The 25,836-nt window shown below is 35.6% G+C and overlaps 2 protein-coding genes across 2 annotated transcripts; one reads left to right on the forward strand and one right to left on the reverse strand.

Annotated features, from left to right (window-relative positions):
- Positions 1-229: 229 nt before the first annotated feature.
- Positions 230-6,002, forward strand: LOC109033498 (zinc finger protein 830). Its single transcript, XM_072299344.1, has 5 exons — positions 230-491; positions 1,496-1,746; positions 2,743-2,975; positions 3,645-3,814; positions 4,807-6,002. Exons 1-5 carry the CDS (start codon positions 397-399, stop codon positions 4,946-4,948), a joined length of 891 nt encoding a protein of 296 aa, XP_072155445.1. The 5' UTR covers positions 230-396; the 3' UTR covers positions 4,949-6,002.
- Positions 5,092-24,049, reverse strand: mal (molybdenum cofactor sulfurase). Its single transcript, XM_019046146.2, has 18 exons — positions 23,599-24,049; positions 22,546-22,708; positions 21,443-21,862; positions 20,451-20,702; positions 19,207-19,483; positions 18,482-18,598; positions 16,546-16,871; positions 14,201-14,457; positions 13,458-13,676; positions 12,873-12,985; positions 11,921-12,028; positions 11,298-11,496; positions 8,972-9,104; positions 8,222-8,478; positions 7,296-7,508; positions 6,607-6,722; positions 6,131-6,238; positions 5,092-5,746 (listed from the first exon to the last, which is right to left on the reverse strand). The coding sequence occupies exons 1-18, from the start codon at positions 23,645-23,647 to the stop codon at positions 5,543-5,545; spliced, it is 3,531 nt and encodes a 1,176-aa protein (XP_018901691.2). The 5' UTR covers positions 23,648-24,049; the 3' UTR covers positions 5,092-5,542.
- Positions 24,050-25,836: the final 1,787 nt, after the last annotated feature.

Raw genomic sequence — 25,836 nt, forward strand, 5'->3', positions numbered from 1 at the left:
CCATCAAACGATGAAATGACATTCGTCATGAATATTTTGAAGTAAAAACGAAATCGAAAAACTGGAGTAAGAACAAGACTTCTAACTTTTTTTTCCAACTTTCAGCAAAAGATAAATGCAGTCAGTCAGCAATCACAGCCGACTTGGTATTTCCCGCCAGAAGAAAAGTAAGCAACACATTTTTGTATCTCACTCCTTGGTCTCACATACTCCTTGGTCCAAAAAGTTAGGTTATTAAAATATTTGTTATTTTGTGATGTGCCATTGTGTCAATGAAGTTCAAGTTAATTTAATAAAGTTCACTGACAGTATTTTATATTTGAATCTCTAAGTTCTTGAAGTTCTACTGCTTTAAAGTGTTCAGTCAACTGACCGTGTTGTGTCACCGTTACAATCATGAGCAAGCGAAAAATTTCTCAAGAAGAACTTCGACAACTTATGAAAAAAGTTTCAACCGGAACGAAAAGGAAGATTGACTCACCTCTTGCCAAATATCCTTTTAACACACTCTCTATTATATTACAATATCTTCTTGTTACTTCATCTTCTAGCTATTTCTTTTACCATAAGGTCAGAGATAAAGTATAAGAGGTTGTATCTAACTAAAACATTGCAATTCAAGGAGGCGCTGTCATTTAAGATTTATCCACCTTGCAATACAGTGCTACTCTTTACTCATGAAGCTGCCAATAACTTGGCATTGTACCTACTCCTATTGAGACATGTATTTCCAGAACTATACAACCATCTTTGAATTCAGCTCTGAGCTCGAATAAGTGAACTCAATTTCACCATTTAAAGAGAAGCCTTTGTAAGGTAAAGGTATCCAATTAATTTTTGTTAATCTAACAAAAGAGTTCCGATATGGATCACAGGGACCCTGAGAGGACTCTGACCAAAGTTTTTGGAGCTGGTGTGAATCAGCGTTTGCCATCTTTATTAGTTTTTTAAGTGAAACAACCTATTAGACACAGGCCAGACAAGAAGGGCAACCATCCTTTGCCTTGGAACTCAAGTAGTTCTGTTATTGCAAGGGACTGTTTGCACCAGACGAGAGTACCCTCATTGAGAGATTTGTTATTCTGGAAGAAGCCATACTGATAGTGTATAAACAATTTTTTTTTTACACCTGTAGGTTCTTTAACAGATCATAGAGTTTCAAACTCACTCAACTCTGAAAAACAAAACTTTTCTACGATATAAAAGACGCTGCAAAACAGTCCTTCAAGTGAAGACAGGAAAGATTCATTTAAAGTCAAGGTAAATCTATCAAAAGATTTTGCAATTGACTTTAGTTTTGAGTCAGAAATCCTTTAAAAGAGAAAAATCATACCATTTACTTAGGTACAGTTATAAAATTGGGTCTTTTCAACCGTTTCTAGCTCCTGTTCCCATACCATCCAAAATCCATCAGACTGTTGATTCACTTATCTCTAGGTTTCCTGTAATGATTAAATTTTCTATTTTTGGACTGATTTCCTTAATGCCTCTGCACATATTCCAATGACGGAACTCTAACATGCATTCTGTGCAACTCAGTAGTAAGGAGTGAAAATGTCTGGAGTGTGCACATCAATGGGAAGGAGCACCGTGGCAACATTGCGAAGAAGAAACAGCAACTTGCTGGCATTGGAAGTAGTACAGCTGACACGAATAGAGGGCTTCGCTTAAATAGTGAGTTGGTGTCAAACCCACTGAAACGGCCTTTGCCTGGAATGCCAGACCATCCTCCCAAGAAAATTAAAGGTACCTAATCTATATTGTTTTGTAAAAAGATCTGTAAATCTTTCCTTGTAGGGGTATGATGCTTTCAGGTTATATAAATTAATACGCATTAATTTTGTGCCTGAACTTATCCTGCAATGCTTAAGACAAAAAATCATGTAGGCGATGAAACAAGAACTGGCATCCTGATTTTGCAATCTGCAAAATTCTTGTCCTGCTTTAGATTTATAATGAAAATTTGCACCGTATCTTTTTTTGAAAACCTTCACGATTCTTCTCTGTATGAAGATCATTCTGTGAGAAGAAAGAAGGAGAGACAGAGAAAAAACAAGTCACTCTGCCATCTTGATTCTTCAGGGTTACCGGCAGTCTTGGAAACCTGGGAAGTCAGAAAACGTAGGTACCAAGAGACAGAATGATATTTCAACAGCTTGTGGGTCTAACCACAACCAGTTTGTATTAATGCACAAAGACCTGGAAAAGTCATAGACTTTCAGGATCCTTCAAGGAAGTGGAAAAAAGTTCATTTTTCCATAATGTAAAATTATATACTTTAGTGAACATACTTTCTATAGTTAAGTAAAGTCTGTGTACTCTAAGAAAAAGAAGTGTCAGAGGAATTTTTGTCATTCTTGTCTTTCTTGAAAATTTATAGATTTACTCTTGATTTTAAAATAAATAATATTAATTAAATTTACCAATAGAATCACTGCGTATATTGTTGTGGTTAAAATTTGTCTTATTTAATTTATAATCCTTTTAATTGGAAGTTAAAAATACTTTTTGTATACTTTTCAATGGTCATGAAAAGTTAAGGAATTTGGAAATTTTGGAGTAAGAGAAATGCAAAAAAAAGTCAGGGAATTGGAAATTCAAGAAATTCTAGAAACTTCGTTTCTTCTCTGAGTTTTCATCCAAAACTTAGATGTCACATTTTCTATCTTGCTCTAAAAGTGTGTAAATTACTTTGTGTGTTACCTTGTGTGTGAATTAAATTCATTTTCTTTTTTTTTCCAGGCATCCTAAAAAATGCTCCAAAACCAGCGGCTTCAGCATCCTTACCCACAGATTTCTTTGACATGAATTCATCAAGTAGTAAAGTTAGCGTTAATAACATACCTGTAACCAATGGTACACCGTCTGCAAATCAAGATAAAATGATGGACATCGATTCGGACGGTGTAAATGATAAAGGAGAGCCTGAAACACTACCTGAAGGCTTTTTTGATGATCCTGTTGCAGATGCTAAGGTGGGTTTTTTATTTTTATTTATTTTTTTTTTTTTCAAATTCCTCCAGTTTGGATTATTTTTGATATCTATATAAATGCCTTGCTCCCTCAGCACACTGCCGTGCGCTGCAACACCTGAACGTTATTTTTGTTGATATCCAGTCATCTTGTTATCTTATCCATTTATCTTATCCGGATATCTTGTTTCACAGGATACCCCTGCTGCTTGCTTTCAAGAGTAAACCAATCCATAACTTGTTTGAGCAACCTCTTCTCAGACACTCTTTACACATATCCATACTATGCTTACTAACTGGACTTATGTTATTAAGTACCTTCAACTTCCAAATTATTTCATTTAAGGTCTCAAAGGAGCCTGTGATCTTTATAGAGCAGGTCTCCAGGGTGACGGATAAGGCAAGGCCTGAATATGATGGGTAGGTAACTTCTTACCAGCAAGCCAAACAGGTAGGGCAGACACAGCACTTAGTTCTAAGAAACAGCCTGTTTAGGTGAAAGAACTCCATAATCAAAGGCTTGTCCTCCAGGTTGAGGGTCCACAGTCAAGTCACTATGTTGACTCCCAAATGTTCGTAAAATTCTGTGATCTTAATGTTTAAAAAACTAAAAGATAACATTGTTGCTCATGCCTAAAATCTTATTCTCAAACTTCTGTCCTTCATTTCTAGGCACGTAATGTAGAGTACAAGGACCCCATAGAAGAGGAGCTAGAACGATTCCAGCGTGAAATTCAGCAAGAAGAACTTCTTTCAACTAAAATTATAGAGGAAGACAATGAAGAAGCAACAACACAACGTCAAATAGAAGAAATTGATGAGCAAAGTAGAATATGGTCTAGGTAAGTCAAGAGTCATTTTTTTATTCTTTTCCTCTTCATAGCATAGTGTTGTTTTTCATCCTCTTTCTTTCATCGTTTCTGAGCATTTCTTAGTGCCTCACAGAACTTGCTAACAGAGTTGAGCCTCAACCAAAAAAGAAGAAAAAAGATCCATCCAAGAAACCAACTACAAGTTACATGGTTTGATCAACAATATTAGGAGTCTGCAGATCTGCCTCGCACTTAAGGGCCCACACCACTGAAAGTTTTTTTCTAAAATTTAAATTTTTCTGAACCTGTTTTTTTCTTCTTTTAGGTATTTTTTTTTTTTTTTTTTTTTTTTTTTTTTTTTTTTTTTTTTTTTTTTTTTTTTTTTTTTTTTTTTTTTTTTTTCACCTCTTGTCTCCCATAGTTTACTAGTCAAGAGTCTAAATTCTAAAAGTAATCCTAGCAAAAATTATTAACATCTATGGATGAATACTTGGTGAATAAAACAGGTTGAAATAGTCTGAATTTTTTCTTTCAGGCCTCTCCTAAATTGAAAACATTTTCCCTCGTGGCTTGAAGGGAGACCAATGCTGTCATTGTACTCAATGAAATTTAGCTTGAATTTTTGCCTCCCCCATAATTGTATGAACAAATGCCTAACATTCAACAATAAACTTGGAACAATTTTAGTTGCAGATTTCTATAGAGAGATGAGTTTCCTCGGAGAAGTTTATTCTACAGAAATCCCCCCTGCCCTCCGAACAAAGGGGAAAAAATTATGAAATGGCACAAGATTAAAATAGTACCCTCCTAGCCAGAAACTACCAATGTTGAAATCAAACACTAGCTTTTTAAGTAAAAAAGTATGCTAAAGTGCTCTTTCCCCCTCATTAAAAGTTATCTGCCTCAAGATACTTCTTGACAAAAGGATGGAGCATCAACACTAACTAAAAGAAGTAAAACTTAATTGTAAACTATGAATTTCCATTCTCTGACCCTAATACTTTTTTTATACACATTTCTAGAATGTTGGAGCTAGAGATTAAAAAAGAAAAGGTGGCTGCTCATGCAAAACCGAAATCAAGTCAAAACGCAAGTGATTCATCAACTGATGAAGAAGATTTTGATGAGTTTCTGGATTGGCGGTCGAAGAAGTCGTTCAAGTAACTAGTCCTCTGTTTTTTAATTTTTAGCCAATATTTCTCACCCATTAATATTTGAATGTGTGTGTTGAAAATATAAAATGTCAGTGCTACCAAAAACACGTCAGAATTTTAGGGGCATATGTTCATGAAACTACAAAACAGGAGTACAATTATTATGGCACTTTTCATTTATTAGAGATCAAAAAACAATACTCTTAAGATTTATTACAGAAGTTTTGGTGCCCTGAAAATCTTCTCTTTTTTAACCTGAGAAATACACAAATATAGATACATACCAAGAATGAAAAAAATTATTCAAAATCGATAACTGAAGATTATTTTTAGAACTTTCTACAATTCAGTTTTAATATCTAAACTTTACCCTCGCAAATGGACAGAAAAAACTTATGTGAGTTTTTCTTGAGAAACAAGCATCTCTTAGGTAACATGTTTCATATATTTTGCTGACAATTAATCAATTAAAATTCTCCCCTACTTTTTCGATTTCAATATGTGCCCTAAATACTTCAGCCTGACCTTTTTGTACTCTTTTCTTCAGTCCCATCTGATGGTAAGATGAAAAAATGAAGGCAAATCAAATATATCAACTTTCAGTTTACAATTTAATATTTTTTACTTCATCATTAATATGAACGACTGTCCTTCTTAAAGAGGATGCCTCAACAAGCCTCATGTATATTCCAAATTCTACTTTTCCTTTCAAATTGGTCGAAAGTGTGGCAAAAGGCTCGTCAAAGCTTTTCTCTGCAGTTTGCTGGTCTATATTAATTTTTGGACACCGCGTACATGGACGGTCAACCTGTAAAAAAGATCAAGACATTTTAGCATTGCGTTTTTAAATAGCGTTTCTGTCACAATTTCTTCCCTCTAGATTAGTGCGTAGCTTACAAAACTTTATCTGTGATATTATGTATTGAACTCTTCATTTGCTTAAATTTGGCAATATACGTTGTCAACTATTGGCTTCTAATTCTTAGGAGTCCCCTTGTACATTCTTTTGTTCAATTACGTTTGTACGCTAAAAGAATGAATAAATTCCTAAAAGGTCTACCAGCTTTGGTTTTGTATGTTTGGGTTTATTTTTTTCCACAGCAATACAAATTAAACCTGTTGCAAAAAAATAGTTTTTACTAGATTTTGCCGATATTTATGCTTTACTGTTGAATTCTTAGAGTCCAGTTACCTTGAATTTTAAGTTTCCGATCTGCAGCTGGGTCCAATTCAGCTCCTCCAGAGGCTCTGGGGTTGGTGACATCAGAAAATTACATCGAAATCGGTGTATAAGACTCTCCTGAAATCAAATGCAAAAATGACTTGGTTTACAAACAAGTTCTACTTTCGTTTTGAATCATTCTTCTTTACTTCTTATGAGACTCCCAGTTGGAAGTATCTGCGTACAAATGTTGACAATTGTGAGATCATTTAAAATTTCTTCTCCAAAGAATTTCTCAAAAGACAACTTGGTCGGTGAAATCCATTGTTATGAAAAATTTGTTCAAGCCAAGACTTAACTATCACAATAATTGGCTTCTACGGCCTTTTATAGGTATCCCAAGATTTGTTAACGCTCCTTGCTGTATTGCATATGCATTACACACAGACCCTACTTACAATTATTTTAACTAGTTGTTGCAAATGAACGCATAAAAGATTACTCACCTCGGTTATGTCTATACCCTCCGCTGCCAGTTTCTCTCGTAACCATGTAACTGTGGCTTCATTAACCAATAAATACTGGCATGCATCTGTTAATGTCAGTGGTAGTTTTTCTGGACCTGCAATGAATGATACTTTTCATTATATGGTTATCAGAGTCAGTTATTGGGAGCTGTCTGCAAAGCAAAAAAAGGAATTATTAGAAATGCCTTTCCTTCCGTCAAGTATTGATCAAACTTAACCAATCTCCAACCCTCAAGTATATTCTGATATTAAAAGAACAACATTCTTCGCCTTTTGGCGAAGGTTTGCAGGGATCTCGCGGAGAGAGCGCGTTAGTAATGAACGAGTGCGTGAGATAATGGGAGTTGAGAACGATATTGTGCACGATATCAAAACCAGGCAGCTGGTTTGGTATGGACACGTGCGGAGAATGGCAGATAGTCGGTTGCCCAGAAAGGTATTTGATTGGGTTCCTCCCGGAAGAAGGCGGCGTGGACGTCCAGTAAAAGGTTGGCGGGAGGGAGTGGAGGGGGAGATCAGACGGTGTAATCTGCCCGATGATTTGTGGGAGGATCGATTCTGATGGCGATTTGGAGTCGCAGAGCGCTCTAGTGCGCTGAGTTAGCGGCTTGATATGTATGTAAAAGAACAAAATGCATATTGAAATTGATTTGATGAAAGCTCTTTACCTTTCTTGGCGTATCTATCAACGTGCCTAACAAGCCTAACGTCATCAGTCATGAGAGCCATCTCCAGCCAGGAGGCTACGTTGTCCCCGCAATCTCTCACTGTGACATTATCATTGTACACCTTGGCCTTGGAGAAACTTTCAGATTCTTCCACAGAGTCATACTTGTCTTCCTCTGGTGGGTCCAAAGGAACATAGCAAACCTCATCAAGATCTGAAATCAAGAATATATTACCCTAAAATTAACTTTGTTTACTGGGTAGGGTAAAGCAATTGTCTGCGCAATGAATCACGGAAATATTACTTGTTCACTTGAGTCGGTGTAGAAAACTGCCAGTATAAGAAAGGAGCAATATTGCCTATCATCTGAGTTTCCTATTTTGCTCGGTATTCTAGTTTTTCAACATTACTTCTCTGTGAGGCTTAAGAGGGGGATAAAAGTTGGATCTACATATAACAAATATATCTACATACGTGGGAGCAAATGAAGTGCAACAAGAAGGAAGGAAGTAAGTCATGTCAGCCAATGCCAAATTTCATTGATTGATTAATTTTATTCTCACAGGTATACGGTGGTGTAGATTCTTTTGAAAATTTCAAGGAATTATTTCTGTGATGTGAAGCAAATCCCTTAATATATGTTAAGGAATATCTGTACAACCATTCTCGTGTAAAAAATTAAGTTGTTTGATGAAATTTGGCAATGGTTGTTATGACTTAGTTCCTATCTGCTTAACAAGGTCCAAATAACACATGAGACAATTCTACAATTAAACAATTTGAAGATCGTTAAAACTTCTCCCACTTGCCGAAAATTCCAAGAACAAAATGTTTACGTGACATTTTTTGCAATTCTCTTACTCTTGTGAGTGATAAGAGATAACGGAGACAGTAATACTTGTGGTAGAACACCACGCAAATTTTCACCTGGAAATCGAAGCTCCAAATTTCCTGTCTCGAAGTTCAGTTTTGGTTGAATGAGGCAAATCTTGGGCTCTCTCAACTGGGATAGCATAACTCCCTGTTTATTAACTATCATCCACTTGCGGTCAAATCGAAGTCCTGTTGATTCAATAATCCACGACTTATTGACCTCAATAAAGCCACATGATTTGATTGGATAAATGAACATTCTCGTCACGCGATACTGTGGTCCTTCCGGTGATTGTACATAGAGCATGATTCTAGGAGCAAATAAGTTATTAATCAGCAGAAATTTTTCCTTGAAAACGGATTGCCAACAGAATTTAAAAAAGTGAGCACAGCTTTTTTTTATGTCACACGCTAAAAAATTAAAATTATGGAGCTCGGAGACTTCTCTTCTCTTTCTTTCTTTTATTTTCTCTGCAGCATATGACACAGATACAGAGAATTTTCCTATCGTCAAATGGAGCCAAGAGAGGATACTAAGTCTATTCAGTCATGATAAATTAATGATAAATACGAAGTAAAAAATTATGCTCTAAAATAAATTTGACCCAGAAATGTGTGGAATGGACATCATAACCATTAGATTTGGGTTGTTTCAAGTTAACTCATTCAACTCTTTTTCTTTCCTTAGCGCTCGAAATGTATTTCTGTTTATTAAATTTATAGAACAAAATATTTAAATTTTATGCTAGTTTAATAAAAAAAATCCGTACTTAAGATTAAGTATTAGTTTGTAATCTGAAATACCTGAAAAACAGTCCTGTCAGGAAATTAAGAAATCTCTTACACCACTCATAACTTGCCAAAAGTGGGAGATGCAAATTGTCTATAACTGATTCATTCGCCATTCTGGAAATAAGTGAGGTTGTTGTGACTGGAACTGATCAATGCAGACTAGTAATAGATAAGGGAGAAGATAGGGTAAGATAAACTTTGCACCTCAGATAGTAAATGCATTCTACCAATTAAAATCCATTACATTAGCATCGCCAAAAAATAATTTTTTCTCTTGTCAAATTCATTGGAATGTTTTTAAGTACGAATATAAAAATGCCAGGTCGAAATTATCTTTTTACTGTCTAAATGCTCTGAATTTTCAGGTAAAAGAGCAAATTTTTGTACCTATTTTCAGCTTCAGGTAATTCAGTTACTTAAATTGCGGCAAGGTGATAATTTTTGTCATTGATGTTTGAGCTGCATATTACAGCAAACGAAGCTGTTATAAAAGCTCATCGATGAATACAAGGACCCATTTCCTAGAGCCGTTTTTGATAATGAAAAATGGTTCTGCACCTGACACCAGATTATGCTCTCTAACCTCACTTTTTTTCTTTGACATCTAAGATCGTTACGGAAATTAACATTGGTCCGACATTTTCAAAGTGTAGGTACTTAAGCACAATTTCATGGCACCACAAAAATTGGTTCCCTAACCTTTCAACCCAGTTATGCATGGAGAAATGTAAAATCTGTATTGACTCTGGTGTCCATGTGGTGTAAATACAATGTAAAAGCTATCCCACCTCCCCGTAATTTAAAGCTCATTTTTTCCAACTGAGTGCATCAGCACTTAGCAGAAAACTGGTGTTGCCACCACACAATTGATGGCAATTTTAAGCTCTGCGCGTTTGTGAAGTCTGATTATTAACTTTGTTTACCTTTTTTTGACATTAGATCTCATGAATAAAGAGGAAGTTAACTCAGTGTCTTTACTTATCTATCTACCTACAAATGAGATGTAAAAATCGTCGAAGTGTTCGTTTTATGATTCTCTAACTGTACATGATCTAAAAAAGTCTACTTTAACTTATTCTTACCTTATCATCAGAAACTAACTTTCTACTTCACAGCAGACCAGGAGAAATCATGGTGGATTACATAATATGCAAATCAGACTGGGGGCTCTATTATGAATGAATAAATTACAAACCGGTTGGCAGCATTGCAATGTTAGATTATCACTTGATGAGACTGGCAGGAAACAAACAATTGCTCTGCTGATTATCAGTTAAGAGTTTCTGATCGTAATCTTTTAACTCACTGATGGTATTATCAAATATGTACCTGCATCAAATCTATTTCTTATTGTTGCGTCAAATGAGGTAGCTCTAACAAGGCGTGAAACTTAACTGGTCAAAAATTTGAGTATGATTATAACTATTTTTACCACTTTATTTGATGCATCACTTTTTTAATTCCCTCAACTATTTGAATGGGTATAATTTTATGTAACTATCAGTTCATTTTTATCTCTACACTGAAAAAATTAAATTGCTGATTTAACAATTCAATTGCTAAAGAAAGTGACTGCAACATTTCAACGTAGATTTTGCAACAAAAAAATGCTACATAAACCACTATTGTAAGCTAATTTAACCAAGGGGGTGGTTTAAGTAGCATTTTTGTGTTGTAAAATCTACAGTGAAACATTGCAGTCACTTTTTTAAGCAATTGAATTGTTGTGTCAGCAATTTAATTTTTTCCGTGTAGGACTATTTAGATGGATTTGACTAAAACATAGTGCAGCCCAAATTACGCAGTTAATGAAGATTGAATGGGAAAGCGAAATTACAAATCTGACAAAAGGGCCTACCTGGAAACTGTAGGCAGGGCTTGTTGTGGCATTTTCAAACTCAGCAAGTATTTGATTGTACATATTATCTAGCAAATTTTAATAATGATGACGATGCACAATAACTCTAAAAATGCATGATCAGCAACTCTGTACAGTTGAGATGTCAGGGACAGGAAACAAAAAGCAATTAATAAGCAGATAAATCGGTTCCCTCCATAAATATTACGACCAGAATAAGGTGAACAATGTTTTTATGTTTCTTAATCAGTCCTTACAGGACCTTAATGAAATTGAAGACTAATGCTTAGTGAGTTGTTCAAAGTGTATTTCTGACTCTATTTCGATTTTTTTGTCATAATAAGATCAGTTCTGTAACTATGTCAAAACTTTTTGAAAAGAGACTTTATCATATTTTTAAAGGTTATGTATAGCGTTTAAACGTTGAAAATAGGATAGTTTTTTTAAGTAAGAAAAAAGTAGAGTAAAAATTTTAAAATCACGGTTTTATATTTTCCACAGTATCATTAACATAAATTATTTTCTGGGATATCAACGAGTCCTCTATCAGCCTGAGGTAAATTCCAAACTGTACTTTTCCTTTTAAGTTTGCTGCTAACGTTGTAAACGGCTCATTAATTTTTTCTCCGGTTTTTTGATCTACACAAATGACAGGACATCGTGTGCATGGACTGTCCACCTAAAACAAGATTGAGAGAATGGATTCAAATAAAAAAGTATTTAGTTCATCAAATTCTGTTTCTCAAACTCATGAGCTTTTTTTTCTTAAAATTTCTCATGAAGACGTACGCATGTTATTACCATTGATCTCTGCGATAGGATTGAGTGAATTTAGTGTTAAATTAAGAAAAGACTCTAAAAGATATTGAGAAATGATATACTAAGTAATAAGTAATAGCTTCTCTTGACAAAAATGAATGTAAAAATTTTTAAATTTGCGCCTTTGAAAGTTTAAAACTGGAAATTTGTTACCGAGAGGTCCTTGAGTCCCTAGCTCTACTGAGTAATGCCTCACTCTCAAATCTTGCTTTGTTAAGTCCATTAAAATAGAGCTGAAGAATACTCCAGCTGCATTAAATGCAGGAAATAAAGATAATAAACACCTTGAATTTTAAGTTTCCAATCTTTAACTCTGTCCACTTTAGTTCTTCCATAGGCTTTTCCGTTGGTGAAATGACAAAATTACATCGAAATCGGTGCATGAGATTTTCCTGAAACAAAAAATTGGACATAAATTGAAATTAGGGTTTGTGAGATAATGTCATACTTCATAAAATATTTTCCCTTACCCTTCTTTTGATAAGAAATAGCTTTTATCACTCAGAGAGGTGAAATTTGATCAAAGTTAACGAACTAGGAGGGGCAAAAAACCAAGTCTTTTAATCAACTCTATAGCCGACAAAAGCGAAAATATAATTAAGAAGTGCCCAGTCACTTGCTCTGAGCCTGGAGGAATTGTGAGAAGCATGTGTGGTTTGGGACGGATCTGGAAATGGACTAAAGTCCAGGATTCCTTCGGGCAAATTTGAATGAAGTTCTACTCTTTTCAAATAAAAGGCATAGATACTTCATTGTTAATTAATGGCATATTTTCTCATGTTTGAAATGCTGAAGAATACTTTGATGCTTGATCTTCGAGAGGAGGAAAACAATTGATGACTTCATGTACTCAAAAATTTGGACTGCTCTGAGATATTCCCTCCTTCAGCATTGAACAGAATGACAAGTTCTCGAAAACCTAGGGGAGACCTGAAAAAGTCAGAGAACACTGCTGCAGAACCTTGAAATTTTTCTTCTAGCCAGAACATTGCATTTTTCCGATTTCAAAACACTTCGAGCTTCAAATTTTTTATGAGAAGATTTAAATGAAAAACCACTCAAAAAAAAAAAGAAAAAAGAAAAAAATTGAAGTCAGAAAATGTTTTGTTTCAGCTCTGGAAAAGTCAGGGAATCTTACAATTCCAACAAAGTTTCTTGCCCTATTAAAATTTATATGAACTTGAATACTTTCCGATTGAAAATATAACTACAAGAATTCTTCAAATCAGTGCTTACCTCTGTTAAATCTATGCTTTCTGCTACAAGCTCTCTTAGCCATTGCACACTTGCCATGTTTATTAGCAGGTACTGACCTTGGTTTGATAGTGTGAGCGGGAGTTTGTTAATACCTGAAATGAAAAAGTCCTAATATTCAAAGTATTCTGGCGAAATTATTTTTTTCTGGTCATTCCACTTAATTTACCGCTAAATTAAAATTCTTACTTCAAATTAGATGAGAAATCCTCCCAAGGCCCAAGTCTGCAGAAATAAAAGGGTGTTTAAACAGGAGGTTTTCAATTTCCTTGCAGTGTGGTTAAGATCAGTAAGCATTATGAAATTATCAGTTTACAAGAAAAAAAGTGCCAATTTTTAGGTTGTCAAAAAGTTTGGATGATTGGAGGATGATAAAAATCCAAAGAAAATGGAAATGCTCATTTTGGCATTCAAAAATTTGAATCAGAATATTTTTTGCAGGAGGATGATTTCAAAATTATCAGGACAATCGAGTAAAGTTCTATAATTTTCTAACATTTTAAGTTTGCTATTTAACACTTCATAATTAAATCTAGGAGATCAGTAACTATAAAATACTATTCTTACCTGAATTATTTTTAGAGTGTCTTTGGATATGCCTAACAAGCCTGATGTTGTCTCTATCTAGGAGTTTTGCCAACCAAAGGGCTACATCTTCGCCACAGTCTCTGATGGTGATATTGTCACCACATACTTTGCTCTGACATAATGATACATTATTTCCTCCTGAGTTAATACTGTTATCCTCTGCCAAATTCAGAGGCACACGGCAAAATCCATGGTGATCTGTAAAGAGAGGATATTCATTCACTTGATGTTGAATTGTCAAGGAATTCAAATGAAAAGTTTCACAAATGAGGAGGCTCTGAATAGATTGTAGAGAATAAATGTGAAATAATAAAAAATGTTTTACCTTAGAAATGCTCGGATTTCAGTTTATAAGCTTTTTTCTGGTGTGAATTAAGTAAAGGAGAAGTTGTATTGGAGCTCCCTTAATTTTTTTGTTCCTTTCGGCTTATATAATATTTATCCATCTCAAGAAAATAGTCTAATTTACTATCATGAATAACGGTTAAGTCAATGACGAAAATTTTGCTCGGTACTGATTTGATAATGGTACGAATCCCTTCATTCTTGAGACAAAAAAAAAAAAAAAAAAAAAAAAAAACATACACACACAGAAAGGGCAAATTAATCATGTCTTTCCTGCAAGGTTTTTGTTTGATTCAGGATATCTATTGCAAGGTAGAAGTTTAAGAGGTTGCAATATAATTTTTGAAACCGAAAATTATGACTTTCAGAAAGCTCACCTTTATAATGAAGTTCTAGGTGTTGAGTCCTCAAGTTCACTCGTGGTTGTATAAAACACAGTCTCGGCTCATACTTTTGGGTCAGTGCAACCCCACGTTCATCAATAATCATCCATTCACGATCAAACTGAAGCCCAGTTTCATTGATGATCCATGAACTTTCAACCTCAAAATAGGCACATGATTTGATTGGATAAAGAAAAATTCTTTTGATATGAAGTTGAGGTCCCTCTCCTGACCGTGAGCGAGAAACCATTCTATGGAATAATGAAAAACTTTATCAGACTGAATAAAAAAGAAAAAACAAGACAACAACAAATTGACGTTTATCGCTTCATTTTTAAATATTACTCTGCTTAAAAATTCGAAAGAATATCACTCAGTTGAGGCTCTAATATACAGGGTGATCCAGACCACCCGTCCACCATATTTTTTTCGAAAACGGCGGAGAATTGAGCTTCGGGACCAAAACTTTCATAGGGTAAATCGACCCCAAAGAATCGAATGAAAATATTTTCAGCCCCCCAAAATGGCCCCTTGGGGGGGTTTTGGGGGGAGCCCCCCCGTTTCTCGCAATTTTCAAATGGGAAGGGTATGTTTTGACTTCGGATTCGGAATCTACGGTAAAAAATAAGAACATTTTGTTCTTTGCACTTTTTCCCTAAGCCCCCATTTTTTGGAGTTATGGGGCATTTTTGGGGCAATTTTCAATTCGACGCTGTAAGCGGCCAAATCATCCAAATTTCAAAATCTAAAAATCTCCTGAGAGGAGAGGTCAATACCTTTTTATTGATGTGCCACATGACCCCTGTTGCTCCAAAATTTTGGGGGCCACGACCCCCCAAAAATTTTGGGGCTTTGGAGGGCCATGAGTCGAAAATTTCGAAAGGCAAGGGTATGTTTTGACTTCAGATTTGGATTCTACGCGAAAAGTTACGTAGAATTGATATGGCGCATGGCCTGTTTGCTCCAAATTACTGAAGAACCCCATTTCCCCATAAGAAGCCGTGTATTTTTGGACAAAATAAGGGGTAAAAAAAAATTTGAGCAAACAGGCCATGCGCCATATCAATTCTACGTAACTTTTCGCGTAGAATCCAAATCTGAAGTCAAAACATACCCTTGCCTTTCGAAATTTTCGACTCATGGCCCTCCAAAGCCCCAAAATTTTTGGGGGGTCGTGGCCCCCAAAATTTTGGAGCAACAGGGGTCATGTGGCACATCAATAAAAAGGTATTGACCTCTCCTCTCAGGAGATTTTTAGATTTTGAAATTTGGATGATTTGGCCGCTTACAGCGTCGAATTGAAAATTGCCCCAAAAATGCCCTATAACTCCAAAAAATGGGGGTTTAGGGAAAAAGTGCAAAGAACAAAATGTTCTTATTTTTTACCGTAGATTCCGAATCCAAAGTCAAAACATACCCTTCCCATTTGAAAATTGCGAGAAACGGGGGGGCTCCCCCCCAAAACCCCCCAAGGGGCCATTTTGGGGGGCTGAAATTATTTTCATTCGATTCTTTGGGGTCGATTTACCCTAGGAAAGTTTTGGTCCCGAAGCTCAATTCTCCGCCGTTTTCGAGAAAAATATGGTGGACGGGTGGTCTGGATCACCCTGTATATTTCTTGAGCATTTCTTGTTACATACAGTTCACGCCACTCTTTAGTGTTTTTTTTTTTTTTTTTTTTTCTCATTTCTTGAGAAATCTATAAGGTTAAATCTTCATCAAAATCCTTTAGAATATTTGAACCGATAAAGTGTATCCATGTCTCTATGTTTCAAATGAGGCGAAAGATTCAATAAAGTCAGTGTAACAAGCTAAGTGTTGAAAGGAATACAATTTCTATGCAATTCGGTTATATTTTTGTAATGATCAAAGAAGTCAAACTCTACAACCTTTACATCATATTCATCAACTTAAGAGACATCTGAGATCAACTTTCATTTTGCTTTTATCAAGGAGGTTTGCATGTTGCTTGATAACCATACTACTTTGCCAAAAAATTGATGATTAAGAAAAGCTAGAACTGAAAACCCATCAGTTACTCATGAATATTTTATATTCATTTTCGAGACTTTTTCATGGAAATATCAGGGTAAAATTGCCTTACTCTCTTTCAAAAAAAAAAAAAAAAAAAAAAAAAAAAAAATCTCGAGTTTAAACTTCACCATTCACAATGAAATATACAATTTAAGAATGGAATAAGCTTTGAAATTACTATGAGGTAATGACACTTCACACTGGTTGTGAAATTAATTAAAAATAGCTTTATTGAGAAGCAGCTTCTTGTATTAGTTAAGCTTTGAAGGAGGATTGGTGCAACCAAAGAAAATTTGTCTTCTTACCTGGGAAAAGATGATACAAAAGATTTGTCGGACAAGCAATTTGCTTCCTCATTCTTTTGATCCTTTTTCTCTGAGACTCCATTCTGTGGGAGATTGATTTTTTCTTTGTTTTGTAAACCAGGCACAAATCGATTCAGTTTTTTTAACCTCAAGCCCCAGTCATCAGGTAATTTTTCTATAATTGGTTTAGTGACAAAGCAACGAATTATCAAATCTAAAAGTTTATCTGCATCGCATTGCGTTGAGGAATAGCCAAAAGACACACGCACTGCACCAGTTGGGTGTCCGTTCAATAGATCTCTGCTGTCCCCGCATACATGACCTGCCTGAGAGACCACAATAATTTGAATTTATTTCATTGGAAAGGAAAACTTTAAGGATGGATTGAAGCACTTTTTAAATCGGCCTGTTGCAAACTTTTGCTAGAGCAAAAATAAGAGTTGTTTGAGAGAGTTTGTTAGAGGAGTCGCTCCATCGTCGGTGATATTCATCATGGCCGACGCTTGCGCGCAGTTGCGCGTAATTCGAGGAGAGTTGGTCAATCAATTCGGGCGTGGAAAACATCAACGTTAAAACACGCCGATTGTTATCTGGTCTAATCCAGTTCAGGTATTATCTCGTCCCATCACACGTGTTTTGGCGGATTGGCGTCGGCCATGATGAGTATTGCCGACGATGGAACGACTCCTTTTACAAAATGTTCACCTGTGCCGTAGTATCGCTTTTGAAGCGGGAAGCTCAAAAAACCGCAAATTTCTTACGCAGACTGTGAAGTTATGAGTGCATTTCAGACTTTGCCGATGCGCTCATCGTGATTTTTGAGGCATTATCTATAAGAAACAACTCTTATTTTTGCTCTAGCAAAAGTTTGCAACAGGCCCATTGTTTGCCTGCTGAGATCTAAAATATACAAGTAAACATTAAATACCCGGAAGAACTGGTTTTAAAATTCATTTTAAAAAAAATGGGAGTTGCCTATGGTCTGCAGTAGTATACAGGATGATTAGTCCAGAGTTTAACTCAGAATAATGTTACAAAATTAAAGTGCATAAACGTGACTTTTTTGACTCCAAATAGACTTGATAAAACTTTCGACTAGTTTTCATCAAAATTGCTGTTCTCTTACCCTCAAAATTGAATTTTACCATGTTTCCAAAGTTTTGTATTTCAGACCTTTCTAGGTAGCAAGCAAGACCTTCATTCATATCTGGGAAATTGAAGGGTGTTCTATCAAAAGTCCTTTCGTGGACAAGTCCAAGTTTCTTTTCAAGTCCATTTTTTGGAAAATTTTAAAAAGAATTGTTGAAATAATTCTAACTTTATCCCTCAGTAGTATAAGATGTACTGTATGTTTTAAGAATCTGAATTTGAACTTCCACTAATGTTCCTAGAGTGGTTTGTTCCAGATTTTTGACATGGTCTACCTGGTGAGTATCTTATCACATCAATTAAGTAAAAAATTTTGGCAAGTCTTAACTTTTAAACCTACAAGAGGAAAACAACCCTTGCATATGGGTAAAAAATTATTCACAAGAAACAAACAGCAAATTTCAAAGAAATGAAAATAGGATTTGACAGAGGAAAAAAAACTCTGCATTTGATGAAGAGATCGATTGCTGTGTCAGATGCAAGATTTTTTTTCGTAGCCAAATCCTGTGGTCATTTCTACAAACTTTGCAGTTTTAAGTTGTTTAATGCAAACGATTCGTCAGACTTATACACAGGGGCTATAGTCAATTCTTGACTGAAAAGTCAAAGTCTGCTAAGATTTTTTACTAAATTGATGCAATATTTTGCTTGCCAGTTAAATGACGCCCAAAACCCAGGACGAATCACCTTAACATGAACTGGGTTAGGTAAGATTCTCATTGTCATTAAGATCATAATAAGGACAGGAGAGGAAAAATTATGTTAGGAAAATTGAGCCACCTCTCACCTCAAAGTTTGCAAGTAATTGCTCATTGGTTAGTTTTAAGTGCCTCTGACATGCCCCTGGATTGCAGAAGCATCCAGTCCTCAATTGAATGTTGTGAAGGTTTGCCAGATTCAGGACCTGAAATGAGATTTTGCCTTGATTAAACGTTTACTTGCTCAAGAAAATTTCCTCTACAGAGAATACTTGACTCTCTTACTTGCAAAAATGACAGATGAATACTTTTAAAGATGGTAAATATAAAATACAAGTTTGGGTAAAAATGTTATTCCATTGTAAGTAAAGAGACATGTTCAACTTCATTAGAGATTAACTCACTCACTTTGCATAATTTGCATGAAACCAGTTTTCTGCTTGCTAAGTTCTACTTTTACTCTGGTCCCATATTTTTTAGTAATGTGTAAACAATTTATGCACTGCCTCTGGTCATGAAGCAAAACATCTGATGCTCGAATCAGCAATTCTTGACTTTCTTTGAATTTTATCTCAGTTTTTTCCTCAGTATGCACTACTGGTTGTCCTTTTCAGAAAAAACTATAAACAGGAAAGACAGAAGTTGAACTGAAATAATCATTCAACATAAATTCTGCATTGATGAACAAAATACACCTTGTATGATAAGGCCAAATTTAGTGGCATACCATACAATCACTTTTGTTCTTCATAGTTTTGAGAACTAAGGTCTTCCAACAGTCAAATCTTGCATAAATCCTTTTAAATAGTCTTACCTCCATAAAACCAATGTATTCTCCATTGTCTCGTAGCAAATTAAAAGTGACGATGCCACCTTGATGCAAATGACTAGAGTAATCTGTGTCCGTGTATAATTCTACAGCTCGCTTTCCGTTAGAATGATGCAATTTTAGAAGTTTTATGTAAGTGTATTGGGCTAAATTGAAAGTGGTTTGGGCGACATTTCTCATTCCTCCTGTTACCTCATTTATGGAGGAGAAACCATGTATCAATGATAGTATTGCCAAATAGTTCACTGTACCATCTTCAAATCTGCAAGAAAATATGAAAAATAATCAACCTGGAGTCCAAAATAACGAAGGTTCAAAGTAAAATTTTGAGAATATTGGAGCAAAATTTCGTTTTTTAGGTACATACAAGAGCAAACTTTTCCCTGGAAAATTTCTTCTGAGCCTCAACTAAATTTTTCTTAACTTGGCGATTTCTCACACTCGAACGTAGAAAAACTCCGTAAATCAAAAAGTCAATTTTTGGACTTGTTGCCCGAATGATGCGTGGTTACTTCTTCTATGCAGTGGTATAGATTATCTCATTTCCCTGCTCCTGTTCCATCTTCAACTTTTTATTCAATTCCCTTTTTTTTCTTAAAAAATCCTTTGTTCTTTTGCCATAGAGGTGCAGATGGCCAAAGTTGCTACACCACCCCTTACAAATAAATATATTTTACTACTGTCACCCTCTTTCGTGACTAAGTCACAAATATGGTAGGAACCAGAATCATTATTTCAGTTTTGATTCCTCCTTGCTCTGACTTCAAAATAAAACAGATTTCCTAAGATTTCAGTATTTTTATTCAAATATTTTGAGTAATATAAAAGGTTAATTTTAGAGTTTTCAGATTCCAGATGACATTCCAAATAATCGGGAAAAATATTTATTCCACAAGGTTAATTTAAAATTAATTTGGTGGCTTTGGGCTGTGAAGGTACGTTGCAAGTTCAATGTTTTCTGCAAGACAAACTGAAATCCAGACATACACACCTTGATCACACAAAGTGGATCAATTTTGCCTTTGTAGGTCAAATACCACCAATCTCCAAAATGCCAATATTATCGTTCTTTAACATTTTATTTAGGTAGTGCAGTAATTATATTAGAATTCCTTTTTGGTTTGTATACATTAGAACCTTCATGCAAGCTATGATACTTGTCATTCACTAAATAACACATTTTTTGTTTTATCAATGGACTGAAATTTGCCTGGAACAGCTCATCTTACCTCTCATGCATGGAGTCTCGTAACTCATGAAAGGAGCCATCGCTCAATGCTATCTTCACTGTGCCTCCTCCAAAATACCTTCTTTTCAGTGCTCCGCTGGATGTATTTCGAATTAGGAGGGCTCCGAGCCCAGTCGGGTACCCAAAGATCTTATAGAATGAAACGCAAACAAAATCAGGCTTATACTCTGTTAGGTCCAATTCGTTGGTTGAGAGATAGGTTGCTGCATCTAATAAACAGAGCCATTTGACACTGCAAAGAAAAATTCATGATGAATATTAAATTTCTGTAAAAATACATATATTAAAATTTAAAAAAATTGAATGTTAATTTTTGAATATTGAAATTCTGGAGAAAAATTAAGAGTACATCTACAGTTAAAATAGATACCTTCTGTTTTTCTAACTCTAATTTTCTAATCCAGCTTATTTTGTCAGGGACTTTACATGTACGTACTACATGAAAGCAAGAGTCGTTATCCTCATTTCCATGAAAACTTTTTTTTACAGATGACTCATTTTGTCAGAAATTTATTTAAAAAGAATTCCTTAGCTTTTCTCTTCCTCTTGTTATGTGTTTTAACCTTTTAAAACCATTCAGGAAAAATTTGTGGAGTTTTCAAATAATGTTACATAAAATCAAATAAATTAAAAGTCACGATGGAAAATAAGTAGGGGGCTGTTCTTAGAATACCTAAGTAAGGCTTTAGGAAGAGAGGGGGGTCAAGGAGAGTGTTCTGCCATCTTCTTTTTACATGTTGAAGGATAAGAACCAACATGATGAAAGCGTTTCAAGAGGAAACGGGATCAAGATAAAATATATATCTTAATACGAGCCAACGCTAGCAGAGATTACTGACTTGGATAAAAAAAAAAGGACAGTAATTGTCCCAATTTTTTTTTTGGTAAGAACGATAAATTACTAAGCATTCTTATAAGTAAAGTAAAATGGTTGAATAGGTGTTGGAGATAATCAAATAAATATTTACCAACCCTCGGTGTTTCCTTTCTAGGCCGCAGTATTCATTCAAGTAGCCTTCATGACTTTTTCTAATCCAGTCCAGAGGATATTTAACACCTGAGAAATTACATTCTGCAGAATATACAAACAATGAATTTGCTAAATTACACGGATCAGAGATTTCTGATTGAGCTTCCAAAGTCTCTTGCGTAAATATGTCTATCAGATTATCATGATGTAAACTCTTGACTATCACAGGTTTGTCTCGGAATGACTCTGCAAGGCCCAATACTGAGGTGTGGTTGTCCTGCGCATATACAAAATGACTCCTTGTAGTTGCGGATGAGTCGGCCCAATCGAAACTATCAGCAACCATTTTCATGGCAGCAGTAGCACCAGAGGTAAAGATTACGCTATACTCATCTGCAGTTGTGTTGAAGTGTTTCAGGACTCTGAAAACGTTTTGCAAAAATGGATTAGTGACGTTTGGAGGAGAGCTTGAGCATAAAGTATGACAAAATGATAATGTGTGCCTTACTAAAGCCATAAAAAATGTTGGATAAAAACTGAATAGGTACTTATGTGCACATTGCTATTCTGCTGACGTAAGAGCATCACTCTATTTCCTTGTAAGCCCTGGAAAGCCTATAATGAATCTCGAGTCAATACGTAAGATTTTGTAAGCTTCTTTCCAAAAAAAAAAACCTCAGGAAAATAATTTTGACTCATAGAACAATGGTGAACTTACTACGAAAAAAAGAGTGATTCATTGCTATAAATCACTTACTCATGCTAAATTACAATGAATACTAGGTATCAACTGATTCCAATTATTGTTGGATCTAATTTTAGAAGAAAAGCGTTTGAATTTCAAGAGGAAATAATTTATGCTTCGTAATTAAATCACTTATTTATTTGTTTACTTATTTTCATGTTAGGTCAAAATGTTTTTTTACGACATTACTTATCATTTTTTATCATAAATGTTTATTCTCTTGATTATAATGCTTACAGAATTTACTTTTTCAAGTAGTAATTGAGAATCTAGCCAGCAACGCATAGTTGCACTTCTGAAATATATAATAATAAATAATAATCCTATAATATTCTAAAAGAATAACATGATTTGAGTTACCTATTTCGGACTTGATCAACACTGTCTCTACAACGAAGACTTACAGAATTGGCTGAGTGGGGATTTCCGAAAACATTGTAAATTAAATCCTTCCGAACTGCATCAATTTGGTTATCAGAATATAATCCTGCACCTGCATGATCCAAGTAGCAAGTTCCTGTCACTGTGATTCAAGAAAAAAAAGGAGAGAAAAAATCAATGATCGATGGAAGTAACTGGTGAAAAGAGATAACAGAATAGTTAAATAATGAACACCTAGGATAATCACCTTAAAATTTGAAACATGCAGTTTTTTATTCAAATTAGAGAACAAATTAGGAACAGGCGAGTAAAAAAATGTTGAACTACTTGCTGAAATTACTACCTAGATATAGTTAAAAAAAAGTAAGGAAATTCTGAATCAATTTCTCCAAAAAAGTACCTAAAGAGAGTCGAACAGATCATCAATTTTAAAATTTGCTCAGTTGCCAAGACACTGATAATTAATTTTTATATGTTAATTTACAAATTCCTGAAAAAGGAAACAGAGATCCTGCTAATAAATGGATGAAGATATTTTTTTTTTTTTTTTTTTTTTTTTTTTCAAATTTTAATTTGCAAAATAAAATAAAAGGAAACATGCAAAAAAGGAAAAGTAGGTACTCAAATATTTGGGGGAAAATTTTGTCATGTAGGTCATGGGTGCGATCTGTCAGAAAAATATTTGTAAGCACAGCACTCCGCTATACCTACAATGAAAGCAAGTCAGAAAAACATTGATGTTACATAACTGCTGTAGAGCAAAATATGCAGCTATTTCTCACGAGCCTGTGTACAATACTTACACATGACACATTTCTTTTCATATTAAATTCGCTAGTATTTTGAAGGAGGGAGGGGGGGGGGGGGTGTCATTCTAAAAAAGTGCTTTCCAGCACTCAAGATAAAAACACTCTGTACCTATTTTTTCTCCGATGACGCAATCTGACGAGCTTGAAGCCCAAAAACAAGACGCCGGTTATCGAAGCCATAATAAATTACGCAATAATAAACGAGAAAAGGAGACAAACGAACCTTGGAGCCTTTTGAAATACTTGTCTCTGCGCTCCTGCAGCGGGTCCATGGCGCGTTTCGGGGGTCGGGTGTCCCTCCTTCGTTTACGCCGGGCTTCGAAGCAACGTGCGACGCCCTCGCTGAGCCGAGGTGATGTCAACTCTGCTACGTCAAGTTCCGATCCAACGCCTTCGGTCGCTCCTCCTGCTATCCGCGGGTGTGTGCACTGAACCGCGTCGGACGAACACCGGCAAAATGGAAGTGGCTCCCAACTTCAGCGGCGCGACGCGCACCGCAGTCGACGAAGTTTATGACGTAATAGGGTTCCCTGATAGTGATCGACGAAAGACTGCACCGTTCACCGTTGAGGCCAGAGACAAGTTGAGGCAAACATATTTACCACTTCTAGACGATATTCGGCAACATTACGTTGAAGATAACGCGAGGCTGCTCTTCCGTCTCCGATGACGAAAACCGGTTTCTAATATCCTATTGGCTGCTGTCGAGCTGATAGGCGATACTCGCGCGCGCTTCCACGCACATTTTAACCCGGGGGGGGGGGGGGGGGGGCGGCGGGGCAACAATGTACGCTCACAAGTCTCACAAGTCGACCCATATCCGTGTTGGATCGTCGATTTTGGGCGCCGTTTTTGATTTGGAATGTCCTGATCTAATCATGATCTAATCATAATGTCGAGTTCATAATTAATTTTCACTCTAGTGGCATCATTTCAGAGAGACTCTGAAGGGGCCGGGAGGGGGGGGGGGGTGTGGGTTTACTCAGAGTTGTAACATATGAGAGAGAAAAATAAGCTATTCACGATTTAAAAAAACTGTTTGTTATTGATCTTATGCTATTTTGATGGCGACGGAGGAATTCATCTATTATTGCTATCCACGGTAAGTATGTTAGACTTTTGCTTCAATCACAAGGATTAGATCATTCGCTGTAATAATCATTCTGTCGGCTTGAATCACTGATGAGAGGTGGGGGGAGGGGGGCACAGTCCCACTCGCATCCATGAGTGAAGTTCGTTTTTGGCCTAAGCAGCTCTGCTTAGATATCGCGATTTCCGCGCTCAAATCCCTTATGATGCCAAACCAGTTTATCAGTTCATTAACTTTAAAGGGATGGCAAGTTGATGAAACATTCAAGAGCTTCTTAAGCAATTAAGAATTGGCTGAGGGCGCAAGTAAAAACTTCTTAGCTTATTGAATTGACCGATTTATTTAAAGGGAAAATTTTGATCATTCTCTTCACACATTTGTAATATTGCAAAATTTAACAAAATAATTTCAGAATTATGAATGTCAAAAAATTAATTAACTGGGTACTGAAAGAGCCAAATTCATGTAAGTAAAGCAGGTTGTTCATTCATTCCCCGCAATTTTTCTCAACTATTTTTTGGCTTGCAAATGGAGAGGGATGAGGAATGATTTTTCGGTGGATTTCAACATAATTTTGAGATGAACGATTACCTAGATAATCATTCAGTTTATGTTGTCACAGTAATATTTACTATCTAACTTTTATTGGCTTGCAATAAAGAAATTCTTGGACATTTGACTTTGCAACTTTGAATATTTTCCTATAGATGAAAATTGATTGTTAAGTACGACCATAGAGACTCAAAACAGCACTTTTAGGCATGTGCAAATGATAACACAATATTTATGGACTATCTAGACGAGTAAAATTAGCCTTAAAATTTGTTCCAACTATATTTAAAAATCCCAAGAAAGATTAAAGGAAGTCCCATAAAAGATGAAAAGAAGCTTTTCTCCTAAAATCAGAGGTTTAAGGTGATTCTAAATCATCTAAAGACGAAATCTGCCACTATGTTGCACCATTACACGGTCTACGTCTTTGAGAATAAAAAAGTATCGAAAAGTAAAAGTTAATGCAAGATTCTGATCTATAACATGTAGCAGCATTAATACTGATTGGAAGAAGTACGACATCAAATTTGTGAAGATTCATGGAGAAATATTTGAAACTACCATAACAGACGTTGTTCGTCCATTGAATCCATGTGTGAGAGAGAGATAGCATTAATATATCTCTCACTTACACATTGAGTCAATGAGCAACGACCGTTATGGTGGTTTCCAAATGCAATTTTCAATTAATCCTCACAAATTTGATGTCATAGTACTCGGTTGCCACAAGTTGTGGATCAGTTTCTTGCATTAACTAGTACATTACTATAATTATTGCTTCTCAAAGACACAGATGATGGAGCAGGACAACGTAGTGGC

The sequence above is a fragment of the Bemisia tabaci genome, chromosome 4, assembly GCF_918797505.1.
Source record: "Bemisia tabaci chromosome 4, PGI_BMITA_v3".
NCBI classification, from domain to species: Eukaryota; Metazoa; Arthropoda; class Insecta; order Hemiptera; family Aleyrodidae; genus Bemisia; species Bemisia tabaci.